This window comes from Phalangium opilio, unplaced genomic scaffold, assembly GCF_054372755.1.
Source record: "Phalangium opilio isolate 3A_F unplaced genomic scaffold, DU_Popi_V2 ptg000209l_1, whole genome shotgun sequence".
NCBI lineage: Eukaryota > Metazoa > Arthropoda > Arachnida > Opiliones > Phalangiidae > Phalangium > Phalangium opilio.
Window position 1 is genome coordinate 19,096,932 of NW_028324217.1, and position 27,424 is coordinate 19,124,355.

General features: G+C 40.2%; 3 protein-coding genes across 6 annotated transcripts in view; 2 read left to right on the forward strand and 1 right to left on the reverse strand.

Moving 5' to 3' along the window:
* Positions 1 to 26,313, forward strand: part of LOC149621076 (uncharacterized) — a 30,818-nt gene extending 4,505 nt beyond the window's left edge. Inside the window, exon 2 of the mRNA XM_089855890.1 lies at positions 25,708 to 26,313. Within this exon, the coding sequence (XP_089712016.1) occupies positions 25,708 to 26,225 (518 nt within the window). The 3' untranslated portion in view covers positions 26,226 to 26,313. The remainder of the gene's footprint in view (positions 1 to 25,707) is intronic.
* On the forward strand, positions 1,116 to 9,822 carry LOC149621077 (uncharacterized). Of its 3 annotated transcripts, none has more exons than XM_089855850.1 (9): positions 1,116 to 2,124; positions 2,190 to 2,399; positions 2,457 to 2,857; positions 2,995 to 4,686; positions 6,205 to 7,636; positions 7,731 to 8,598; positions 8,669 to 8,989; positions 9,089 to 9,603; positions 9,682 to 9,822. In XM_089855850.1, the coding sequence occupies exons 4-8, from the start codon at positions 4,517 to 4,519 to the stop codon at positions 9,583 to 9,585; spliced, it is 3,288 nt and encodes a 1,095-aa protein (XP_089711976.1). In that variant the 5' UTR covers positions 1,116 to 2,124; positions 2,190 to 2,399; positions 2,457 to 2,857; positions 2,995 to 4,516; the 3' UTR covers positions 9,586 to 9,603; positions 9,682 to 9,822. The 3 variants fall into 3 exon arrangements, with proteins under 3 accessions (XP_089711976.1, XP_089711977.1, XP_089711978.1); XM_089855851.1 differs by having other exon boundaries at positions 2,487 to 2,857; XM_089855852.1 differs by lacking the exons at positions 1,116 to 2,124; positions 2,190 to 2,399 and having other exon boundaries at positions 2,418 to 2,857.
* LOC149621078 (uncharacterized) lies at positions 14,995 to 18,657 on the reverse strand. 2 transcript variants are annotated; one of them, XM_089855894.1, is made up of 3 exons: positions 17,916 to 18,657; positions 17,183 to 17,850; positions 14,995 to 16,540 (listed from the first exon to the last, which is right to left on the reverse strand). In XM_089855894.1, exon 3 carries the CDS (start codon positions 16,456 to 16,458, stop codon positions 15,979 to 15,981), a length of 480 nt encoding a protein of 159 aa, XP_089712020.1. In that variant the 5' UTR covers positions 16,459 to 16,540; positions 17,183 to 17,850; positions 17,916 to 18,657; the 3' UTR covers positions 14,995 to 15,978. The 2 variants fall into 2 exon arrangements, with proteins under 2 accessions (XP_089712020.1, XP_089712021.1); XM_089855895.1 differs by having other exon boundaries at positions 17,183 to 17,553; positions 17,641 to 18,657.
* Positions 26,314 to 27,424: the final 1,111 nt, after the last annotated feature.

The following is a 27,424-nucleotide window of genomic DNA, read 5'->3' on the forward strand; positions in this document are numbered from 1 at the left end:
GTTTAGTTTAGTGATTTTAGTATAGTGATACCACTATATTGAATTATGCCGGAAACTAGATCCGGGGTTTCCGCCATAGATATATATACGGGTCTAGATACACTTCCCCTCTGTTAGGCCCTTTAAAAAATGCGGAGGTGAGAACTAGCAGTCGACGCTTTACGGCGGGGGAATTAGATCCAAACGCCATCTATTGAGAGTTTCAAGAAACAAAAAAACGAAAAATTCGAATATGGAAAGCGCGGGAAATTCAAATTAGGCTTAACTTTTCAAATAGCTTTACGTATTTCTGATCTCCTTTATACGTGTAATTATGTTCTTAAGTGAAATAAATAGTTTTTATGTAAAAGAAGTAGTGTTTTTAATGAAATGTTAGTGAAATAAGGCATTAAAGATGGTTAACAGTTGTTCTTATTTACAAAATGATTTGCTTACGAACAGAATAAGAGGACCTCCCCTTCAGATTAGGAAATAGTTTTACTTTGAACAAACATTCGCTTAAATCTCTTTAAATATCAGCTGTCATTGCAAAGCATCAGCACGCCCGCTGGCAAAAGTTATTTATCGAATTTTTTAGCTTTCAAAATTCAGCGATAGATGGCGCACTAGGTATCTTCCCCCGAGAAAATCGCGTCGACTGCTAGCTGTCATCTCCGTATTTTCCCCGATTCAGTAGGGTATCTAGACCCGTATATATATCTATGGTTTCCGCTAATAATGACGAAGGCGCAGTGTCCGGAGATCCGGCGCTACAAATGAGTCAACTTATTAGTGATGCCCTGCGTCAAGCCTTTCAAGGTTTTGTCTCAGGTAGTGGGGTAGCTAGTGTTGGAAATCCAACGCAAACACCTCAGGTAAGGTTGCGAGTAGACGCTCCAACCTATTTAGGACCCGCAGATGAGAAATCTCCGATGGATATCCTCGAGGCTCTTTTGCGGTATCAATCAGCGACCGGCTATAGTGATAAGGATATCCTTTTTCACGTGATCCCTTTGTCTTTACAAGGGCCGGCCGATCGCTGGTTTAAATTTGTGGGGGGTTCAGCCGCTTTCAAAAACCTTTCGGAATTCCGAGATTGTTTTAGAAAAGAGTATCAGGGAACTGAGTAGGTAGAAAAGGGGGGTTCTAACTCAGTGGTATTCAATGGTATCGATGGTATTCAATGGTATCACGATGGTATCGTTGGTATCGAGGCCATCTTTTTCTCGGATATATTTTTTTCTGGGCGCCATTTTGTTTTTCTCTGACGTCATCGTTTCTCCTCGACGCCATTTTTTTTCTGGGCGCCATTTTTTTTTTCCGGGCGCCATTTTTTTTTCCGGGCGCCATTTTTTTTTCCGGGCGCCATCTTATCTCTGACGTCATCGTTTCTTCTCGGCGCCATTTTGTTTTTATTTGGGCTGGAATTTTGAAAATGTTAAGTCTTATCTGACTTCAATCAAAGTCCATTGCGATATTCAAAATCCCGGGCTTCAATCATTTGCTGATAAGGCAAGCAATCAAAGATTGGGTAGATAAACCACAGTTATAATATATTAGAAAGTGAACGTCTTATATACTAAGATATATTGGGAATGGTGACAGACGGCATACATTCTGATTAAAACCTTAATATTAATTAATGTATACCATTAATAATAATTGTTTTGACTTAACAGGGTGCAACGCACGCTAACTTAAATAATTGTCGAAGAAAATAATTAATATTAATTATATTTATTTAAATATTTAAGAAAAACAGGAAACTCAAAACACTTTCTTCAAAACTTTGACACGAAATTTGAAAATGTTAAGCCTTTGCGGGGTAATTTAAATCTCGGGTATAAAACCAAACCAAACCTAACCTATTCTAAGCCTATCGCACTGCGAATACTCTATTTAAATCTCTACACTTGATCCCTAAGTTGATATATTCAAATCTCGCGCCAAAGCGGAAATGCGATCGGAATTCCTGCTGTCTGTCCAAAATCATTTTGGCAAAATGTTTGTTTAAGAGACTCTAGTCGAACTTGGGATGAAGCCAATTAACTAATATAGATTTTAAATAAACCACGTTAAATTAAGCATTTATTTAAGGGGGTGTTGCTTGTCTCCGAAACGAAACATATGAATAATAAAAACTTGGTAAGAACTATTTGTAAATAATAAAGTTATAAGCTAAATATTAAGCCTTGGATCTCTGTTTACAGTATATGGTAGCAGATATGCATTATTTCACCTATAAAATAAATTCAACTTACCATTTAAAACCATTCCGGAGGAGAATTAAAATGTTAAGACTGGTTTACATGTGGTGGTGGTTTGAAATATCTAGATACGTGAATAGACACGTTGCCGGCGATAAACAAGAACCGATAAGAAATATGGAATCTTTTATCGATAAGATATGTTTCCACGTGGTAGGAATATTTCCAGATAGTAAACTAGAACCGAAACTAGAACTATTTATCGATAAGATATCTTTCCACGTGGCGGGGGTAAACAAGAACCGAAACTAGAACTGTTTATCGATATCTTTCCACGTGGCGGAGGTAAACAAGAACCGATAACGGAAACAAGAACTGTTTATCGATATATTTCCACATGGCGGGGGTAAACCAGAACCGATAACCGATATCCAAATATTTTCACGGGGTAAACAATATCTATACCAAACTTATCGATGTCTTCATCGAGTGTTATCGGGCTTATCGATGTCTTCATTGAGTGTTATCGGTCATATCAAAGGTCTCCGGTTTATCAAGTATAAAAACTCGTGCACGTGGTGATAAGATCATTTTACGGCTAACCAAGCTCTCTCCAGCAACTAAAGTACCACAGCAGCGGAATTCAGCAACAGGAAACTCTACGTTATAATGTAAGTACACTCTCTCGAGTTTTCTCTATTTCCATTACTCAGAATTAATTATATATAGAGCATGATTATAGTTATTAAAATCAAGAGATAGGTTTAATTTTATTCTCAAAATGTGAAATTTCTTTTTCTATAATTAGGGACACCTCCAATATCTTCGAAATTTCATCTACAAAGTCAGTCTCGGTTACTCCTGACTGTAGGGTTAAACTAGGGCTAACAAACGGTTCAACAGGCATCACGTTGACGGAGACTGAATATTATCAACTCCATAGAATGCGAGAGCAAGTAACCCACTATTTCCAGAATGATGATGCTACGCCATTATCTCTGTCCTTTGATGGGTCGAACCTGAAACGTATCGACCTGAAGATGTACCAGGATTGGAAAGTACTCAACATTCGTGAAATGAAGGCTGGAAGTGGGGTAAACTATGGAAATCTCTACCCGACCAAGAACGGGTTCGTCATTGGAGCCGTCCTTTGGGGGAAACTTTTGGAGAAACATGATCAAGTGGTAACCTTTCTAAACGCGGCCAAGCGAGTGTCCTCGGAGGTGAACGAAATTGTTCATCAGCAACTGACAAAATATATTAAAGAGGCCTGCAACGGTTGTATCATTTCCCACGGATCCCAGCTACAACACGAGTGTGTCACTATGGACTGGGCTGAACGTGTGAATATTCACTACGAAAATGCTGTTAATAATTTGAATATTAATTTAATTACCCAGCTCTTTAATAATTCTACATTTTTAAGTTTGGATTTTTGTAAAAGAATAGCTACAATAGTAGTATGTAATTCAAAACTTACTTTGTGAATAAAAACTGGAAAATATATTTAAGACTTATCATTTATAATGAATAAATAAGATAGTTTAAATTAGGCCTAATTAATTATTCGTGAAGTTTCCACCATTTTTGTTTATAGTGGAATATCTTAAAAACCCTGAATATTGCAACATTCCAAATTCTATTCCTAAGCAAATGTAGATAAACTTTGACCCCATAAACACTTTGGTAAAACACATATATGGAAAAACAAACAAATTTACCAATCTTCAAAACAATAAATATTGCAACACTCCAAACTCTATTCCTAATCAAATGTGGATAAAAGTTGACCCCATAAAGGTCGTTTACCAATCTTTAAAACTCTGAACTGGGTAGTATTGCTAATTCTACTAATAAATATACATAGAAAAAAAAAAGATAGTACCATAAAGGTCATAAACACATTGGTTAAACACAAACATATGGAAAAACAAACAAATTGGGGGAATTTGATTAAAATCCAGATACATGATAAGAAGATGTAAAGTGATAAGTACTGAGAGGGTATAGTTTATTTAAACAGTAAATGATGATATACTAGATAAATAGTAATAGACGGTCTCTGATAAGTGAGTGAGATTGGTAAAAGTCAATAAAGATCAGAGGTTGATTATAAATGACGATATACTAGATAAATACTAAACATGTTGGTTTCGGTTTTGGTGAACTCTACCCTCAGTGGGTTTGATTAGAAATAGTATAAATAGCTGGGAATTTTATACATCAATACCATTCCTCAGCTAATCCCTGACAGAATACCACCAGACTCTGAGAGATTCCTCCAGATAGTAAGTTCTTAGTTTATTTTCTTTAAAGTTAAACTAGTCATAATGGTTATGTGCGATATTTGCGGCGCTAAATATGCTAAGAATTGTAGTCTTCTTAGACATAAACGCGAAAAACATGAGAAAATTAGTTTTCCATGTTCCGTTTGCTCGCAAACGTTTATTAGACGTGATATTTTAAATAATCACATAGCTAGGAAACATAGTAGTAGTTTGTGATAAAATTTTATAAAAAGAAGAGAAAACTTATGGCAATAAAATACAAGTATTTATTAGGTGTAAATTGCCTAATTAAAATACAAAGAGATGAGAGCTTTCGGCTCGTGAGCCTTCATCAGTCATACTAAAATCTAACGCGCGTGACCCTTACGAGGTGACCTCGGTTTTAACAAATCATATCACGCCCTCTCTTGAACAAAATGCTTGTCGTCTATGACTCCCCAATATTTCGCTTCGGCACAACCTTGGTTTAAATTTAATTTTCCCGATTTTTTAATAAATATACCCTCAATAAACTTTCTTTTTCGCCAATTTTTCTCCCGATACAAAATTTTTGGATCTTTAAAATCCATTACATGACCTTTAGACTCCCAAACATGCACCGCTATGCCGTTTTCTTTATTATAGTTTTTAATGCATTGTTTATGCCCTGAGAACCTATTTTTTAACGTTTGTTGTGTTTCGCCAACATACGTTTCGCCGCATGTTTCACATTTTACTTGATAAACGACGCAGCGATTATCCAATAGGTTGATATCTCTTTTGGGCCTATTTTTAACTAAGTGGTTGTTTAAATTTTGTCCACCTATATTTAATAATTTAACGTTAAATTTATTTTTTAATTGTCTACCTAATTTTTCACTAATTCCCCTAATATACGGGAGCGCTAAGCATGGTTGAGAGTCTCTAGGTCTATTGTAATCGTTATTAACAATGTTATTTTTAAAAATCGCATCAATTAAGCCATTTGGGTAATTACTATTAATTAACTGATTTTTAACGATGGCTTTATCAGTCTCATTATTATATTAGGGGAATTAGTGAAAAATTAGGTAGACAATTAAAAAATAAATTTAACGTTAAATTATTAAATATAGGTGGACAAAATTTAAACAACCACTTAGTTAAAAATAGGCCCAAAAGAGATATCAACCTATTGGATAATCGCTGCGTCGTTTATCAAGTAAAATGTGAAACATGCGGCGAAACGTATGTTGGCGAAACACAACAAACGTTAAAAAATAGGTTCTCAGGGCATAAACAATGCATTAAAAACTATAATAAAGAAAACGGCATAGCGGTGCATGTTTGGGAGTCTAAAGGTCATGTAATGGATTTTAAAGATCCAAAAATTTTGTATCGGGAGAAAAATTGGCGAAAAAGAAAGTTTATTGAGGGTATATTTATTAAAAAATCGGGAAAATTAAATTTAAACCAAGGTTGTGCCGAAGCGAAATATTGGGGAGTCATAGACGACAAGCATTTTGTTCAAGAGAGGGCGTGATATGATTTGTTAAAACCGAGGTCACCTCGTAAGGGTCACGCGCGTTAGATTTTAGTATGACTGATGAAGGCTCACGAGCCGAAAGCTCTCATCTCTTTGTATTTTAATTAGGCAATTTACACCTAATAAATACTTGTATTTTATTGCCATAAGTTTTCTCTTCTTTTTATAAAATTTTATCATTAACGTATACTATGGCTTCGGAAAAGTTTAATATTTATAGTAGTAGTTTAGCTGAAAGTGGTAGTCCGTCACGAACGAAGCGTGGAGCTGAAGGTGATAGAGATGTCTCAGCTAAAAAATCTAAGCTCTCTACATCTGAACCCTCCACGTCCGCCGTGGAACCCCACGTAGAAGACCGAAACGATCCTGAAAGTACCTTGCCTGCCCTGAGTACCCAAGAAAATGACGCTATCCATAAACTAATGGATGACGTTAATGAACCTGACTACGACCTCACCCTGGAACCCCTGAGCACTCAAGAAAACGTCGACATCCATTCCTTCATGGATGGTGTTAATGGACCGGAGCCGGAACCTTCGTTGGACCCCCTGAGCACTCAGGAGAACGCCGATCTCCACGCTTTCATGGAGAACTTTGAACAAGCGGAAGAGGCTCAACAGCCGGAGCCCATCATCGCTACCCCGCCGAACAACCCCGTCCCCGACACGCTGGAAGAATTGCAAGTCTTAGGACACGCGATTTTCTGCGCGAGGATATCACCATCGTTGGTGGAAACTGACGCTGAGAGATTCGTTAATCGACACCGAGTAACTATTGAAAACTATTTACAAAATAAGTTAAGTCGAGATCACGGGATCAAATGGTACATCACGATTCGCGCGCGCTACACTCGGGAGTTGGCGAACGAGGCTCAGGAAGTCGAATTCCTAGCATATCATAGGAGTAAGACTCAACAAACCCTTTCCGGGGACATTTTGCCCAAACAGTTAGATTCGTGCGTAGTACATATTAAGAATCAAATCGACGAATTTCAAAGTACTGGCAGTGGTTGGGTGCTTGATAGGATTTTATTCCTCCAAGTGAACATTATCTCGTATTTACCGCTAGTTGGAGGCACATTTATAGAACTACCCAAAAAACTCCTAGTTAAAAGGGCTGTGGTAAATGTTAGAAACGAGGACAATCGCTGCTTTCTGTGGTCAATCCTGGCCCATTTACACCCAGTACCGTCTAACGAAAACCCCTCCCGTGTACAAAAGTACGTCGAGTTTCAAGACGAACTAAATTTAACAGGGGTAACGTTTCCCTTTGAACTCAGTGTCGATAAATTGGAAAAGTTTGAGCGCAAAAATGACTTATCAATTAACGTGTTTTGCTATGAAAACGAGGTTTTCCCAAGATACATTAGTACAAATCGGGTGGAAAAACATCGACAAATAGACCTCCTTTTAATAACGAAGGGTGAAACGAAGCATTATTGCCTTATTCGGAACTTGAGTAGGCTTTTAAGTAACTATACGGAACACAAATGCGCGACTCATTATTGCCGGTATTGTCTACACCGTTTTTCTGGTCCCGATTCCGAAAAACGTCGGGATGAACACATCATCGACTGCAGCATTCACGGGCCACAGAAAATCCTTATGCCGACAAAGGATCCAGTTTTGGAGTTCAAGAATTACGGATGGCGTGAAAAGGTGAGATATTAATTTCATTATTTTTAATTGGTTGGTTTATAGGTTGTGTCAATCGAGGTAATTATTAAAAATTTGTTAATTAATTTTTTTACAGTTGAAGTACGTAATCTTCGCGGACTTCGAGGCTATTCTACCAAAAATAGCCACCTGCATGCCCGATTCATCCCTCTCTTCAACAACTCGCCTAACAAGCCACATCGCCTGCGGTTTCAGTTACGTGGTCGTGGGTCCTGATGGGAAACCATCTAAGCCCGTCACATACCGCGGGGAAGACGCCGCCGATAAATTCCTCGAGAATCTACTGGTTGAAGAGGAAGTTCTCTCCGAAAAACTCAAGGAAAATAAACCTATGGACTTATCCCCAACGGACGTAGCCGACTTCATTTCTGCTAGAGCGTGCTACATTTGCGGTGGTGATTTCACGGTAAACGACGGAAAAGTTCGCGACCATGACCACACAAGCGGAGCGTATCGGGGAGCGGCCCATAACACATGCAACTTAAAACTGAAAACCCCTAAATTCATCCCCGTCTTTCTTCACAACCTATCGCGTTATGACGCCCATTTGATAATGGAGAAGATAGGACTCGTTAAGGACCAGAACATTAAATGCATCCCCTCAAACTCCGAAACCTACATCTCGTTTAGTTTGGGAAACCTCAGGTTTCTGGACACGGTACGTTTTATGCCCGCATCCCTAGAAGAACTCGCGAAAAACTTGGCCAACGGTGGGATGGATAAATTCGCCTGCATGAAGGAACTATACACACCCGAGGAAGTCCAGCTGTTGTTACGGAAGCAAGTCTACCCGTATAATTATATGGACAACGTCGCGAAATTCGCCGAAAGGAACCTTCCCGCAAAAGACGAATTTTTCAATAGTCTCACGGACGAACACATCACTACCGAAGACTATGAACACGCCCAAAATGTATGGGACAAATTTAAAATCGAGAATCTTGGTAAGTTTCATTTTCTCATCTTTGTTAGGTTAGGTTAGGTTAGGTTTTAACATTTAATTTCTTATATTAGGTGGTTATCACGATTTGTATGTCCAATCGGACGTTCTGTTGCTCGCGGACATTTTCCAAAACTTCAGAACAATGTGCCTTGACTACTACAAATTAGACTGCGCTCACGCTTTTACGGGTCCCGGGTTCGCGTGGGAGAGTGCTCTATCAATGACCAAGGTTAAGTTAGATCTGTTAGTGGACCCAAATATGCATCTCTTTATAGAGAAGGGCATAAGAGGGGGAGTATCCATGATAAGCCACCGATTAGCGCATGCTAATAACAAGGACCTCCCTGAATCGTACGACGACCAAAAACCAAGCAGCTACATTACGTACCTAGGTAAGACTATATTAATATTTATTTCTGTTTTGTTCATATTAATATTTATTTTGTTTTTGTTCATAAGCTAACATATCACCTTTCTCTCTCTCTCACCAGATTGCAACAATCTTTACGGTACGGTAATGTGCGATTACCTTCCAATGGGTGAATTCAAATGGATTCACCCATGCCCCGACTTCACGCAGGAGGTAATTCTCAACCATCCTGATGACGACGATTTCGGCTACATCCTAGAGGTCGACTTAGATTACCCTCAACACCTCCACGACGCCCATAACTGCTACCCTCTCGCACCCGAAAAACGGGTAATTACCACAGCCGAGCTCTCACCCTTTTCCAAGGACCAACTACGCCATCTCGGGCTGAGGGAAAAGGATAGCTGTCCAAAGCTGGTGCCATCACTCTACGGGAAAGAAAAATACGTACTCCACTACCGGAACCTAAAATACTACTTGGCCAAAGGACTCCTCATCCGGAAAATCCACAAGATTCTCACATTCAAACAAGGAGCGTGGCTGAAACCATTTATTGATTTTAACACGGACAAGAGAAAGGCGGCAAACAACGAGTTGAAAAATCATTTTTTAAACTAATGAACAATAGCGTCTACGGTATGTACCCACCTAACCGAACCTAACCTATCCTATAATAACCATACTAATTCATATGTTTTTTTCATTTCTCTATAGGTAAAACCATGGAGAACCTGCGCAGCAGAATTGATTTCACCCTGGTCAACACTCCCGAGCGTGCCATCAAGATGGCGAGTTCCCCGGCCTTTGAACGGTTCACAGTGTTCAAAAATGATCTGGTCGGGATTCACCGTGTCCAGAAGACCTTAACCCTCAACAGACCCATATACACCGGCTTCACAGTTTTGGACTTATCAAAACTCCTAATGTACAAGTTCCATTACGATGTTATCAGGGAGCAGTACGGAGACCGGGCAAAGCTGTTATTCACGGACACGGACTCCCTAACATACCACATCGAGACGCCCGACCTCTACCAAGACTTTTCCGAGAAGCGTGAGATGTACGACTTCTCCGGATACCCCAAAAATCACCGCCTCTTCAGCGAGGAAAACAAGAAAAAGCTCGGGAAATTCAAAGACGAATTAGACGGCGTCCCGATCTCGGATTTCTGCGGCCTGCGCCCAAAAATGTATTCGATCCTGTCCGCCAAAGGAGAAAAGAAGACCGCCAAGGGGATTTGCCGGAGAGTGGTGAAAAACAAGTTGCGGTTCATTCATTACAAAGAGTGTTTGCTAAACCGCGAGCTGACCATGGCTGAGATGAAGAGAATCACCAGCAGTAAGCACGAACTCTACACCGTGAGGCAAATGAAACTTTGCCTTAACCCGTGCGATGATAAACGGTTTATCATCGACGGCACTGCAACATACGCCCACGGTCACTATAAAATTTAGGAGGAGGGGAGGCTGCCCAGCGCGGCGCGGTCCCAGCACTTCCGGCGCGGTTCCAGTACTTCCCGGCGCGAATCAACACGCGGACGCGCGCGATTTAAAATATTTTATTTATTTATTTACTTATTTATTTATTTTTGTGGAAAATCAAAGTACAAATTTTAAAAATAAAATTTTATTGAAAACTTTTTATACATAAATTCCGATATCATCTTATCATTTAAACACTTATCTTTTCCAAATCTAGAGCATATATCTCTTATTTTAATACCCCTACACCTATATAGAGCGAAATAAACGCAAAAACCTCCGCAAGTCCTACTTTTATTGCCTTGAAGTTGTTTCGAATTAAAAGTTACAGTCACGCTATTTCTTTCAACGAAATTGTTAAACTTAAACATGTCAGGAGGGTTTCCGAAACTGTCAAAGAACTCTGTGTTCCGGTTTCGAGAAAAATAGATAATAGTCCAATGTTCTCCATCGGTATTTGATAATCCAGTGTTTACAATATACAGAGAGGGAAAAGTCTTTACGGTTTTCGGTAAAGTATCTGCGGCGAAAACTCCGCGAAATAACCCCTTGGTGAATTTATCACTTCGCATAATTTTAGTTAATTGTCTAGTGTCCATATTTAGTTGTAATCGTAAATAACAGTCCTATTCTTATCAATTTCTACCAAATTCTGAAACTCAGAGTAATACAAAACCGTGACGGTCTGGGGCAAGTCTTTAGCGAATTTTAATTCCAGACGCAAGTTACCGTTTCTTATCAATTGAAATTGGGAGGACGAACTGCTGAGGTCGGGACTCAAATCAAAAGCAAATATACAATTTCCATTAGGGTATTCACCCCGCGAAATATAGTTCCCCTCGTCCAATAACCATTGAGAGGTTTGGGTAAAGAGATTCGTATAAGACCTAATATATTGACCGCCAGCAAAGTTCGGAGTGAGGGGTTTATGAGGGACGCTAGCTCCGTCCAGATACAAGGCAATATGATTTAAATCAAAATGTTTAAAATTAAAGGGGGACTTTTTGTATTCACCCAAATAAGCATTCTGGTCTACCAGAGCGAAAAGTACCCTTTTAGGAAGTTGTCCCATGAATAAATTATCTCTAACACATATTTTTGTACCGCTATTAATAGAAAAGGAGTTGCACTCTGTGCGAATAATGGGGTATTTCATAGTTGCCACTTCGAGGCATTTGGCGTGGGCTATAAGCACTTCCGATGGTAATTTTACTTTACGTACATAGAGAGATGCCATCTCGTAAACTACTTTCCATTTAACCGCGCCTTCCGCGTGTATGCAAAATTCGTTTGGACTTTTAACAAACTTGAATTTAAGATCCGTCATATTTGGAATGTAACGTGATTGTTGACACAAATCCAAGTGTACAGTTCCGATCATATCGATCGTCCCACTTTTAGCGAAAGCCGCCCTCGTCTTAAAACCCTCGTTCTCGGCAAAGACGTCAAATTTACCGGCCGTGTCTTTGTAAAACAAAGAACTAGTAAGAAAACTAGTTTTGGCCGGCCCCCCAAATGTTACAGCCGTTTGAAACATGGCCTTGTAAGGGTAGTTTTGCGGTGACGGTGTCACGGATCTCTCCTGCATCGAAAGGTGTACTTCGCTGAATAGACTATGGTGAAACAGATTGACGGGTCCCACATTTTCCGCTGCCGCCGGTAATGTAGTTCCATCGGTGGGATTAACGATCCTAACTTGAAAATGCGTCAATGTCTTAGACATGTCCAAGTAAGCGTCGGTACTGCCGGCCACGGAGAACGTGATGGTGGAATTTTCGTTAATGTTAGAGATTGGGCTGTATTCGACCCATTCTCCACTCAAAATACTGGTGTTGGTTAGAGGTACGTTGAAAAGTTCAACTTCCGAACTGACGGATCCATGCGAATCGGGGTGAATGTGTGCCATTATATTTTAGAAAAAATATCAGGCCGTTTAAAAGATGATGCTTTCCGCTTCCTTCTCACGACTGAACTGACTAGGGGTTTGGCTTTGCGTTTCCTTTTATTACCACTTCCCGTCATTTTTCGAATTTCTTCCGCCGCGCTGAGGGCTACGTCTTTCGCAGCGACTTTACCGTGGGTCTTTACGGATGATCTTATAGGAATACCGCTAGCCACGTCGGTCGCGACCTTTGCACCCGTATTTAAAAACTTTCTCCCAAGGAATATAGCCCCCTTTTTAATTAGTGGCATGGCTCGACGAAAAGCAGAGGCTATAAAATTCCCTAACCCGTAGCCGTTTTGCGATGGAACGCCCCTGTACACAGCCAAAGAACCACCTAGCTGTGATTGAAAGTGCTTATAGAAATCAACTTTTGATCCATGTCCAATCTGGTTCAGAAAATGATGATCGTAGTCCGATTGGGACATTTTCCTGTTCGTGACGCGTTTCCTTTAACGCTCTAAATGTAAATGAGGCGTGAATCATCGTCACTTTCCTATTTATAATGGCGCCCACATTCTACGAGGCCTAAAGTGTAAGGTCACGTGAAGTCTGCCTCGCTCGAAATGCACGGGAATACCGAGCTCGCTCATAATGTTAACCTCAATCGACTGGAAAGTGTTACTAGCAACGGGAAGGTAGTGCGGTCTGGGAAAGTCTCTATCTACCGTCTCACCATCATTACCCTGTATGCTCACGATTCTGAGCAAAGGTACGTGCACATCTCCAACCGGTCTACTTTTGACTATGTCCGAATAAACAAAGAGAGAATGGAGACCCGCGTCCAAGTCCACGGGGTACGTAGCTGTTCTAGAGTAAACAAAGGTTGAGGTTTTCGATGGGTCTTTTGAAAATCCCAGCATAACGGCGAGTTGTCCCGGTATAGTTAACATGTAATTATCTGCCACGGAAATTTCCACACGGCGTATACGTCGAATGTAACTGAAACTATACTTGGCATTCGAAGGGCTTTCGGACTCTATGATATCGTCATCATCGCCGACGTGGTTTTTAAGAATAGTCATATCCGAAACGTCATCCTCGTCGTAATTAAGTTGCTCTAGGAGATCCTCTATATTTCCATAATACCCTGCGGGTAATTCCACCATTCTAGAATAGGACAGAACCTTCCCAATACCGGTGAGCGTGGACGTGCACGTAACGTTCATGTTATTCCAAGTGTGTGGATATGAAATTTCCGCTAGGCCGACCTCATACGGGCCTTGTAATTTTACTGGTTCGGGCAGATAAGTCCTAAATTTACTTCTCGTATTATCGGGAAAATATCCCATCGACGAATCGGAAGGTAGAGTAACGTAAAAACTCATGCTATATCTATTTCCTGAACCCAACTATCGAAGGACGGTGGATAACCTTTCCAACGAACTAATCTCTCTAGTGTCCCGTCTGGTCTGCGACGTTTCCGCAAGATCTTTTCTATTTTAAACACGCTGGTACTTAGGTCTTTCCCAATTTTCTGTAGTTGCTCCTTGTAAAAAATTCCAGTAATGGGGTCGGAATTCAAGTCATGGATCTTATATACCGGCGGACTTCGGGGTAATCTCTCCGCTATTTTAAAGAGTTCTTCCGTCCATGTGGGTAAATATCCTTTCTCAAAGATATTCTTATGCTTGCTTATACGAACCACATCGCCAACATCGAAAGGATACTTTAAAGGGGGTGAAAAGTTTACTCCCCCGTAGAGGTTTTCCCAGACGCGTTTCGAGGTTTCCGTGGTGACTTCAATCGGTTTGCATTTTATGGACCGATGATAATTGTTGTTGTAGGCCCACACCAAATCTTTTAGCACGTCAATGTACTTTAAGGTGTTATTTTCCGTAAAGTAACGATACATACGACTCTTTAGAGTCCTGTTGAACCTCTCGACTACCGTTGCTTTTTGCTCGGAATCAGGGGCGAAGAATTCTATCCCTCTCCTTTTTAATTCACGTTGAATATCCTTGCAAATAAACTCATTTCCATGATCGCTTTGCACCCTCTTAGGTGACCGACCAGACTCTAGAACCGCCTTAAATGCTGAAAGGATGGTTGACCCTTTCTTGTCCTTGGTCGCTACCACAAAGGCGTACTTACTGAAAACGTCTATGCAACAGAGAAGGTATCGGAAACCATTATTATAACGAGTTACGCTTTTCAAATCCGCCAAATCAATCTGCCACTGTTCGTCGATTCCATACACAATTGTTCTATTTCTTGGGAAATTTTTCCTAGCACTCTTGTGTAGAGTATACGTATCTTGAGTTTTCAGGAAATTTTCAACCTCTTTCAACGACACATTTAACCCCTGCTCTTTAGCCGCTCTATATAAACCCTGCACGCTACCGTAGGAACCCGGGTCGGACACATTAGAATAAATCTCTTTTAAGCTATCCATTAAAGGTGCAATTCAAGGAATTTTGATAATGCCAGAAGAGAAAATCACTAACTTCTATAATTATTATAATAAAAATTATTAATATAACGCTTAAGACTTTGGGGTATTTAAAAAATGACTCGGGTAAACTAGTTAACAGGCTGAAAGCAGCCACCTGGCTATCACAACCTTCCATGGCTTAATACTTTAATCAAATGAAACAAAAATCATAAATGAAACATATTTTATTCAGTATGGCAAAAAATACTACAAACAAATCCAATCTCTGAAACCCTCACCATCCATTGACTCGGGAGCTAACTTAAATTCATCAACTTCCTTCTTTTCACGCTTTTCGGGAGGGCCCAAATCACTTTTTCTAAGTTTAATTAAAGTTCTGGGAACATTCGAGTTATATAAAAGTTCGTAAAACTGGTCAGAACCAGAGACGGGGGTCTTTTTCCTCGATTTCACAGCGGTATACGCTAATAAGTCTACTATATTAGAACCGATTATTCTACGCTTCTCATAAATTAATTCACCGGCGTCCGTCCATTTTATATCGGATGCGAGTTCCATCCACTTGTACAGGTTTAAACAATCAGTCGCAGTATAGGCTGGAACCGATGATGCAATTTCGGCGGACCAGTTCCGTGTTTTACCCGGTTTAACCTTCTTGTTCTTCCTTTTCTTTTCTTTTTTATGTATTTGTCTTTATAAGACGTGATTATATCTACTGAGTTTTTCGGTATTGTTTAGTTTCGGATCATCGATAATGGTCTTTAGTTTATCGTCCTTCTCCAACTCTAGCGTGGTATCTATTTTGAAATCGTTTTGAGCCTTATTCAGTCTCTGGTATGCGTCTTGCGAAATTAATAGCATTTTTTTCGCCATTTTTCTACTTTATGGCTCGGCTTATGGCAGCACCAGCGACTGAGCTTATGATGGATAGAAGGGGGGTCAGAAGCAGGGGGAGAAATCCACCGTTTTGTATCATATCTTTTTTCTTTTTGAATGTGGAATATTATCGGCCACTCTCCGTATAGATCTGCGATGTTTCTTCAAGCTCTTCTTCTCACTCACTGAGAGTGGTACGTTATTCCGAAGAACATTTATACAACATTCTGCTATGGCCTTTATCGCTTCCTTGTTGGCAAGCTTAATGGCGGCGTTCCTCTGGCACGCATTGCAACTATTCAGGTATTTCAAAAAGTCTAAATGCTTTCGCACTCTCTGTGACGGAGCCATGCCGCCAAACGGAACACCTTGACCAGGGTGCAATTATTGATGTTTCGGTGGAAGGTGCAAGCTCTGGGATGAGAGCACACTACGGTCGTCAGTCGGGGACAGCCTTGATCTTCCGCGTTAAGAACTTCAATTTTTAAGAGGTCCGATAACACCGATGCTTTTTCAGCTCCCTTAGTCACGAACACGCTGGCCTTTTCACGGATTTCCTCGAAAATTTTGGGTAATTCGCTAAAGTCGTGGTCACCCTCCTCAAAACGTAAGTCACAAATGTTCCGAGTTAGCCAGGAACATTGCCTTTTATCGCTACGCGATAGATCAGCAAAGGGGCAAGGTGATTTGAAAATCCACACCTCGTAATCCTTCGTCTCCTCAAAGTATGCGGCCATTTCCTTAATTATCCATGCACCTTTAACTCGGAAGAAGTTAACCTCGATGAAGGCAGTCATTTTGGAACGTAAACTGCAGCTTGCTCTCCGGGTAATATTCCACTACGTAGTCGATGATCGTCCGAGGTACTAGCTTTGAGGTCTACGAAAAGATAACCGAAACTTTCAGAGGTGGCCTGTTTAAACGCGTCTACCACGTATTTGCTATTGGTTGGGTATATCTGTTTCGCAAGATGGATAATGGCCGACTGGTCGCGTGGTGTTTTGAATATAACCAAGTAATGAGCGTTTAGGTTTAAAGTACGTATCTCCTTTCCGGGATAATATAGGTTCTGCATTAGAATTAAAACTGAGGTATTTCTATGATGGGAACCCCGTATAAAGAGGTTCGTCACATCCTTATTATTGGCAATTTCACATAAAAGGTCGTCTAATATAACAAAATTTTTCACACCGGCATCTAAAATGCTAACATCTAATAAACCCTCATGAAATTCTATCATCGGTGAATGTGAGGATATAGTATTAAAAAGATTCGCCTGGTATTCCGTGTAACACCAAATTATCCTTTCGGGTGACGGTAAAATACATATTTCACGATGTTTAATTAATTTAGCTACAAAAACACTCTTCCCACAACCAGTGACCCCGGCTACGAGCCCAGTAAATGGGTGTTGCAAAGTTAAATCCATCTCTTTAAATGATTTTAATAACTATAATCATGCTCTATATATAATTAATTCTGAGTAATGGAAATAGAGAAAACTCGAGAGAGTGTACTTACATTATAACGTAGAGTTTCCTGTTGCTGAATTCCGCTGCTGTGGTACTTTAGTTGCTGGAGAGAGCTTGGTTAGCCGTAAAATGATCTTATCACCACGTGCACGAGTTTTTATACTCGATAAACCGGAGACCTTTGATATGACCGATAACACTCAATGAAGACATCGATAAGCCCGATAACACTCGATGAAGACATCGATAAGTTTGGTATAGATATTGTTTACCCCGTGAAAATATTTGGATATCGGTTATCGGTTCTGGTTTACCCCCGCCATGTGGAAATATATCGATAAACAGTTCTTGTTTCCGTTATCGGTTCTTGTTTACCTCCGCCACGTGGAAAGATATCGATAAACAGTTCTAGTTTCGGTTCTTGTTTACCCCCGCCACGTGGAAAGATATCTTATCGATAAATAGTTCTAGTTTCGGTTCTAGTTTACTATCTGGAAATTTTCCTACCACGTGGAAACATATCTTATCGATAAAAGATTCCATATTTCTTATCGGTTCTTGTTTATCGCCGGCAACGTGTCTATTCACGTATCTAGATATTTCAAACCACCACCACATGTAAACCAGTCTTAACATTTTAATTCTCCTCCGGAATGGTTTTAAATGGTAAGTTGAATTTATTTTATAGGTGAAATAATGCATATCTGCTACCATATACTGTAAACAGAGATCCAAGGCTTAATATTTAGCTTATAACTTTATTATTTACAAATAGTTCTTACCAAGTTTTTATTATTCATATGTTTCGTTTCGGAGACAAGCAACACCCCCTTAAATAAATGCTTAATTTAACGTGGTTTATTTAAAATCTATATTAGTTAATTGGCTTCATCCCAAGTTCGACTAGAGTCTCTTAAACAAACATTTTGCCAAAATGATTTTGGACAGACAGCAGGAATTCCGATCGCATTTCCGCTTTGGCGCGAGATTTGAATATATCAACTTAGGGATCAAGTGTAGAGATTTAAATAGAGTATTCGCAGTGCGATAGGCTTAGAATAGGTTAGGTTTGGTTTGGTTTTATACCCGAGATTTAAATTACCCCGCAAAGGCTTAACATTTTCAAATTTCGTGTCAAAGTTTTGAAGAAAGTGTTTTGAGTTTCCTGTTTTTCTTAAATATTTAAATAAATATAATTAATATTAATTATTTTCTTCGACAATTATTTAAGTTAGCGTGCGTTGCACCCTGTTAAGTCAAAACAATTATTATTAATGGTATACATTAATTAATATTAAGGTTTTAATCAGAATGTATGCCGTCTGTCACCATTCCCAAAATATCTTAGTATATAAGACGTTCACTTTCTAATATATTATAACTGTGGTTTATCTACCCAATCTTTGATTGCTTGCCTTATCAGCAAATGATTGAAGCCCGGGATTTTGAATATCGCAATGGACTTTGATTGAAGTCAGATAAGACTTAACATTTTCAAAATTCCAGCCCAAATAAAAACAAAATGGCGCCCGGAAAAAAAAATGGCGCCCGGAAAAAAAAATGGCGCCCGGAAAAAAAAATGGCGCCCAGAAAAAAAAAATGGCGTCGATACCATCGATACCATTGAATACCACTGAGTTAGAACCCCCCTTTTCTACCTACTGAACTGATTACTATAGGCGCATTCAAATTGAGTTGGATAACCGAACTCAAGGAGAAAATGAACCGTTGACTCAGTACATCCATTGTTTATCGGAGTATTCTCACCGATTAGAAACACCGGAGTCTGAGTCGGTACAAATTCAGCGCGTCCTACGGCAGTGTCATCCGACATACCGTAGAATGCTAAGGGGGAAAGCTTTCGCTACCCTTGCTGAATTGGCTGAGGAGGCTAAGATTATTCAATCTGACCTCCTAGCCGAGATAATGTACAGACCCCTACCGTCAATGGCGGAGTCTTTAGAGCCTGGTCTGGCATATGGGGCAGGTATTTCGATTGAACAATCGCTTCAATCGGTTAATAATGCCGTTTGTATGTCAGTTTCCTCAAATGTAAACGCATTTTCGGAAAATCAGGTGGGAGTAGGTTTAGCAGCCTTGGATCCGTACTCTTATTTTAGAGTACAGAGACAGGCGTTGAGCGGAGTGAACACTCGCTCGGGTAAAAGGGCAGATGCTACTTTTAATGCATATTCCAATGGCGGAAATCCAGACCAAAGGAAAGGTAACCGTAGTATGGGGCGCTGTTTTAAGTGCAACCAACTCGGGCATTTCCAAAGGGATTGCAATAATCCGGGAAATGGGAAGCCGAGGCAACCAAGATAATCGGAAATCCGAATTATTCTTGGGAGGGGCCTCGGTATGGTTTTAGAAATAAAATAACGAGGGCCAAAAGACAGGCAAGAAATTCGAAAAATCGAATTTTCGCGCCATCCGTTAATCGCTGTTCTGATTTTGGCGGGAAAACTCCCCCATTATTGAGATTTCAAGCTATGGAGCAATCGTTCCTTGGCTTGTTAGATAGCGGATCGTCAGTTTCTTTGTTGGGCGATGAATTCATACCCATATTCGAAAAACGAGAAATGGCGAAAAAAGCTAATAGGACAATGGTTAGATTCGGTCGCGGCACATGCCGCGTAGTCGGAGATATCCTTCTCCAGGTATATTGGCCCGGAGGGAAAAGAAGGCAGCGCTTTTTTATTGTCCGAGGTCTTACACCCTCAGTTATTTTTGGGAGAGATTTTCTTCGAGGAACGGGGATAGACATTAGGTTAAGTGAAGGTGGGTGGTCAATCGGCCCCTTCCCTCAAAAAGTCATCCCGTTCGATACCGAAGAAATGGAAAAAGGGGCGTCTAATTGCTTTGGCGAAATCGTCAAAAGTGAAAAAGACCCCTTAAATGTGTTAAAAGCTTTAGCGTCGAAATCGACCTGTAGCAAAGATGAAAGAGCTAGGTTAGTGGATATGCTTTCGGAATTCCAAAGTATATTCACAAAGAAACCTGGCGAAACCTCGCTAATTGAGCACTCTATAGAGACGGGCGACGCTAGGCCTATAGCGTGTCATCCCCGTCCGGTTAGCAATAAGAAGAGGGAGGAAATAGACAGGGCTTTTGATGAATTGTTGGAATTGGGAGTTATACGACCATCGAATAGTCCAATATTTTTGGATAAGGTAGCATTTTCAATGGTAACCTTCTTTTTGAAACGGTTGCTACTTTCATTTTGCCTAACACCCAGGCTCCTCTTTATAGAGTCTCTGTTTAAGAAACATATTGCAAATGACCTAATAATAACTGAAGAAACAGCACCACCTATTCTTAGGAGGGCTCTGGTGCACCCGAGCGTATACCCTGGGAGCTATGGTTAGCAAATGATATCTGTTTTCGTGTATTTCGTTCTGCTTTTCAAACGCGTTAATCTATTCCTTGAATTGCTAACTTGCGATAATTGATTATGCACGAGATTTGAAATAAATAAAAAAAATTACTTTCTCCCGCATATTCTCCTACTTCATGATGGTCTTTTGTGAGACGTATGTCATGGATTGCAGATTCTTCTTTTGGTTTCCACTGTATGCTGATAATCACTGCGTGGAACAGGTCAGTATTAGATTAACCCGAGGTTTATAAATGTTTTAAAATAAACTCAAGGGTCTTATAAATATCACCAGAAGTAAGATGAGACTACACTCTAAGAAATTGGAGTGTGATTTAACACCTTTATAAGTACTTTATATGGGTCCAAATTTGACACCGTTACAGGTGTACATTTACACCCCTGAAAGGGTTTAATAACACTTATTTGAGCAATTGGTGGCAAAGATAAGTATAAAATTGTGCAACAGAGGGACAGTTTAACACCTTTTTAACTCTTATATCGCACTGAAAGTGAACTTTTACTCTCATATTAGTGTTGTGCAACTCCTTAAAGGGTGCGGCATAGCACCTTTCAGAGTGTCGCTTCACACCTTTAAGAGTGTCGCTTCACACCTTTGAGAGTGTCGCTTCACACCTTTAAGAGTGTCGCTTCACACCTTTAAGAGTTTCGCGTAACACCTTTAAGAGTGGGTGATTTTTGGGTAGGATAGTAGTAGAAATTCTAGTACTTTTCCCATAGACTTAAGAGCAAAACCAATGACGTAAAAAACACTATAGTAGCTACATTTCGACCACTCATGCGGCATAACTCAAATATCGAGTATGGTTTTCCTGTTTAATTAAATTTTTATTATCCGCCATTCCGCAGTATTATTAGCAATCAATGCTATATTCATAGCAGGGTTCCATCTTGAGAGAACTTCATCACCTACAGGGAGGAATGTTCTCACATGCAGAACTATACCGCTTTAAGCGAGGGTTGTTGCACATAAAGTCATTTTTACGGGTTTATAAACTTCTGAAAAAGGCAGAAAGTTTTCAATTCGTACAAATGCAGAGGGTATTAAATTAGTTTTGGAGGCTATAATATTCAAGCAGTAGATAAAGACGTTCTTGTTAAATTTAATAATCTCTTTTCACTAAGAGTTTTTCGAGCACCAGAAACGCGTTTAATCTAATTTGCACTACAGATTTTACAAAAAAAATCCATTTAGCACTCTAATTTTTCTCAAAATAATGATAAAGCATGTCACAAAAGCAAGTGCCCCACTTTGGCTTCTCAAGCTGGCCCTACTGTGAGGCCAGTATCTAACCTAGTCTCGTTTTTTAAGAGTATCGCTTAACACCTGTAAGAGTGTCGCCTAACACGTTTAGCATAGTTTTATGAAGGTACAACACCGCCAGATTACCAATTTCTTTGTTAATTTTATTTAAAGGATAAAACTGTTTTCTTTCATGAATATCATCTTTAAAAAAAGGTTTAACAAGTACGTTTTTCAATAATTTTTTACTGTTTGTATTGACTTTAAAACATTAATGAAAAATAAATGAAAGACCTTATTTAAGAAACCCGCAGTATTATAATTTTTCATGTTTAATTTCGAACGGTGTTTCAATAGTGTTATTTTACACCGAATTTACACTTTAAATTGGCCTCTAAAAACTCAAGGTAATAAAACACCCTTTTGGGTGTTTTTACGGTGTTTACACCGTTTTAACACCTTTTTAACACTTCCATTTCTTAGAGTGTATGAGGGAGTTAGCGGAAAAGGTAAAGAGTACCTCGGAATTAGCTCTCCCGGATTTGAATAAGAAATTTCTTATTCAAACCGATGCTAGTAGCCACGGCTTGGGTGCAGTATTGGCACAAGAGACAGATAGAGGGTTAATGCCTATCTGGTTTATAAGTCGTGGGCTGACTCCAGCAGAGCGTAATTATTCCACTACAGAGTTAGAATGCCTTGCAGTAGTATTCGCTCTCAAGAAATTCAAAATGTATGTTGAAGGTACTGATGTGATAATCGAAACCGACCATCAGGCCCTTCAATGGCTTAAAAAGATGAAAGAGCCAGTTGGAAGATTAGCCCGCTGGTCTCTAGGCCTCCAACCATTTAATTACGAGGTGCGATACCGCCCTGGTAAATTAAATTTGGTAGCCGATGCTCTAAGTCGGGCACCAATCGAAACCGAATTGGCCGATGAAGAAGCCGTCATATTGGTTGCAAATGAAGTAGTGGGGGGGTAACACACCCAAGTTGGGTTTACCTTTTAATAGAGAGGCGATAATAAAATCCCAAGCTACTGATCCAGAGTTATCTCGTTTAATCGAGGAGTTAGAGCGTGTTAGAACCTCTGTAGACCCGGAAACGGCAATAAAGGCCGGGGCAGTATTGGATCAGTATGTAATGGATCAAGACGGTCTTCTATTAAGATACTTAGCACCATGGGACGAGGAGGATGAGGATGCCCTAGAGAAAGCTTGGAAGGTAGTATTACCTCGAAGCTTGAGGCTAGAGGCAATTAAATATTTTCATGACGAGCCCCTTGCCGGCCACCTGGGTGTTTGTAAGACGTATAAACGTTTACAATCCCGAGTCACGTGGTCGGGTATGAAGCGCGACGTTTTGAAGTATGTTCGGGGTTGTGAGATGTGTCAAAAATCGAAGCCATCTGCACAATTAAAGCCCGGACTGCTATCAAGCGTTGGTAGCGAAAGACCGTGGGAATTAGTGACCTGTGATCTCATGGGTCCCTATACCCGCAGCTCCAAGGGTAATCAATACCTGCTCGTCATCGTAGATCATTTCACTAAGTGGGTAGAAACCTACCCCTTACGAAAAATGACTACGGAGAAAATATGGGAGAAGTTATTTGAAGTTTTCTGTCGATTTGGATTCCCAAAGGAACTGATTACTGATAATGCTTCTGTGTTTTCAAGTCCGAAATTCAAGGAGACATGTAAAAGATTGGGTATACGCCCGAAAAATACATCTCCGTATCATGCTCAGGCAAACATTACTGAGCGCATGAATAGGAATATCAAGCCTATGATTATTTCTTATATCGAGAAACATAGGGATTGGGATGCCCGTATTCCTGAGTTAGGCTTCGCCTTAAGGTCGGCTGAAAACAGCTCGACTGGGTTCACGCCCGCGGCGATGAATTTCGGTAGGGAGCTGTGCGCTCCGTTAGATTGGGAATTGGAACCGGTAAATACTTACCAGAACCGAAACCCAGATCTATATGCTGAGAGACTGAAGGTTAGACTTCATGATGTTATCGATCATGCAAGGCATAACCTGCAGGACTCGAAGCTGAAGCAGAAACTGCACTACGACAAGCGTCGGAGACACGTGTATTTTCGACGTGGCGACCTTGTTTTGCGCCGTACGCACCCTCTTTCCGATGCGAGTCGTGGTTTCACGGCTTCGCTCGCGAAAAAGTACGACGGCCCATTCGTAGTGCAGGAAAGAACTACCCCGTTGACGTACAGGTTGGAGGAGGAAACTACGCGAAAATTCGCTGGTATCTCTCACGTTTCAAACCTGAAACGGTACACTCCACCCTGGACGGGAGACTCTCCGCTGGATAGCAAAGTCGCCGGTGGAAACTCACCTGACAATGCTATCAGTAAAGTTCAGCCTAGACGTGATAGGAGAGAGCGGAGAGAGAGCGAAAAGAGCCCCCCTAGGCATTCCTACAATTTACGTTCTAACAGAGGAAACCCTTTGTAAAGTTTTTGGGTGGGGGAACACTCTTTTGATTTGCGATTTCCGAGTTTTATAGGAACCCCTATAAATATTCGATGACTAATTTATTTGGCGCATACGCGCAATTTAAATTGAGTGAGGGGAATGGGGGGGCCGAAGCCGCGGTTCCCCGGTGGTCGGAGACGTCATCGGTCCCGTCGAGTTCGTCCGAATTCTCGGACGCGTTGGAATAGCACAGCCCTACCCATTAAGTATTTTTTGGGTGGGGGAGTTGTAACGGCCATATCGCAAACGCGAAATGGCGTTACCCCTGGTAGGCCGTTGCACCTCATAACGTTAAAATTAGCGAGCTTGGGGTGCCAGCGGAACGAGCATACGCTTGTAAAACTATCAGGGGGGTCTAAGAAAGTCCTATTGCACCGCGCAACTGTCCTCGTCGGAGTCCCGACAGAGACTTAACCCCTTGACCAAAAGTCAAGGGGGAAGGAACTCTTAGACCCGACTCGAGACCCTGTGTATATAAAAGGAAGAGAGGAAGCTCTGCTTTTTACCTTGTATTTTATTTTGTACTTTTTATTTTAAACTTTAAACGATGACTGGGTGAGTGAGAATAAATTATTGTATTGAAACAGTGCTGTATTACTCTAGGGTAAGCCTACCAGTTTTGTAGGGCTTACAGCACTTAATCAGTTATAATTAAAATTATCATAATAATAACTTCAAGACCTTGAACGATTTAATTACAATATAAAATTTGAAAATTTTCTAAACAAATAATCAGCTTTTTTAAGGCCATAAGTTCTTAATAGGTGGCTTTGGAAACTTTTTAAAAATTTCGATGAAAGAAAATGCTGTTTACATGGCTTAAATGGACAGTTTCATACTTATAGGGACCTTTATATTATTTTCTTATGCTGGTACTTATTTCGACCAAAAATTCGGAGTTTATTTGTTGCTCGATAAAACTAGATGTTGTTTCTGGTTACACATATTTTTGTAACAATAAGTTATCGACGGGATATCCACATTAGTTATTTTTAATTATGTGTCAATTTTACTTTATTTCACATATGTGGAAAATATAACTGTCGGGGGTGCTATTTGCCAGACAGAGATACAAAGTGAAAACTAGACCTGACAAGAGAGAGGGTGGTGAAGAACGAAATAAATTGGTAACTTGTGTTCACCCAGCATCAGCTGGTATTTGATTATCCTAACATCCGTTGAATATGAAAATACGACCTTTTTAGTTTCGCGCCAAGGTTTGCATTTCAGTTGATGTTCATTCATCTCCTTTTGGTTGATGAGGTCGTTTACTCATCGGCTAACGCCTTGATCAGCACTGTTTCTTTTATTTAACCCTGAGTTTTCGTACAGGCCTTAGCATTTCATTTTTTATGAAGTGCACTTGAATGTTAATGTTTTTTTGATACTATTGTAAATGGTATGTGTGTCGTTTTTATATTTCGTTAATAATTTTCTGCAGGAAAATTAAAGAAGAAACGTTCAACTCGGATCAAATATTCTGCTGAATATAAAAGGGGTCCACAACGTCACATTAAAAAGGGTAACGAAGAAAAACCCTTCAAATGTGATCAGTGTGACTATGGATCCATGCAGAAGGTTCATTTGATCGAACATCAACACATTCACAGTGGCGAAAAACCCTTCAAATGTGATCAGTGTGACTATGCAAGTACACGGAAGAGTAATTTGATCAATCATCAACACATTCACACTGGTGAAAAACCCTTCAAATGTGATATGTGTAACTATGGATCCACGCAGAAGGTTCATTTGATCGAACATCAACGCATTCACAGTGGTGAAAGACCCTTCAAATGTGATCAGTGTGACTATAAATGCACGAAGAAGTATAATTTGATCAAACATCAACGCATTCACAGTGGTGAAAAACCCTTCAAATGTGATCAATGTGACTATGCAAGTACGTGGAAGAGTTATTTGACAGAACAGAAACGTAGAAGGCACATGACTGACTAAATGGATTTGAAGGCTGCTAGAACATGTAAAATTTATTTTTAATCATAACATGAACATTTTAAAAAATATTGTTGGAAAAAAACTTTTATCTTTCATCATTTTCTGTAATGAATGGGCCGTAACTGTTAATGCTAAAATAAAAAAATACAGAGACGCCTCATTATCTTGTTGTGGTTGCAAGGCTAGAGAATTGCCAATGCACAAATGGGGAGGAGGCAATTAATTCCATGAACATCTGTTAAACATTTTGAGGGAAAAATTGAACGACCATTTGAGCTAAGGAGTCTGTATTTATTTGATGTTCATCACATTTATGTGGATAACGTTTTTTCGCCGGTGAATATTTTTAACGCTATTTTGTACCTCTATTATAGGCAAAGAGAGAGAAAGGTGACAGAAACAGGCTTTATAAAATCCGCTGAAAAATGGGAAAAATAAGGGAGTAGTTAAAACAATTTTCTAAAAGTTTAGTTTTAGGACTCATATCCTTTCCGCGTGGGTGGATGGATCTCCTCGTCGTGTCTCTTTCATCCCCTATGTCAACTACGCGCGAGAAAGCTGCCCTCAGGCACCGCGACGTACCGTCCGTAGATTTACCCCCGTTTTCAACAGGCATGGATCACGGCTGCCTAAACTGATTGTCTCTCCGTCTCTCTCTCTCCTCTTTGTTATAGGAACGTTACTCTATTGAGAGGTACTGTCTGGGACGTTTCTGTGTCTGTCTTTCTGTCCTTTGTTACAATTCGCGGGTTGCACATAGAAGTAAACGTGTTCCCCATTTCTGAAATGCGTACACTTTTTCCCGTAATCCACCTTATTCCCTTTCGCCGGAAGTTAGGCTTATCTCGGGATTCGTGGAGGGGAGTAACGAGAAAAAGTTCGTCTGTCGTCTGCTACAGTACATATTTTTGGCCTTTGTTGCAGACAATAGACGAATTTCTTCCCGGTACTCCCCTCCACGAACCCGAGATAAGCCTAACTTCCGGCGAAAGGGAATAAGGTGGATTGGGGAAATTGCATTTCACTATGCATTTTACTCGAGTACCGATCCACTCTTTTAGTGGCCACTATTCCATCATCTGCCTTGCCTCTCGTCCATTCCACATAAACCGAATCTGTCGCATTGTCGTCTAACTCCACCATCACGGGTACGAGATGTAACGAGTAACGTATAGCCTCCAAATGTTCACGCAATTGCG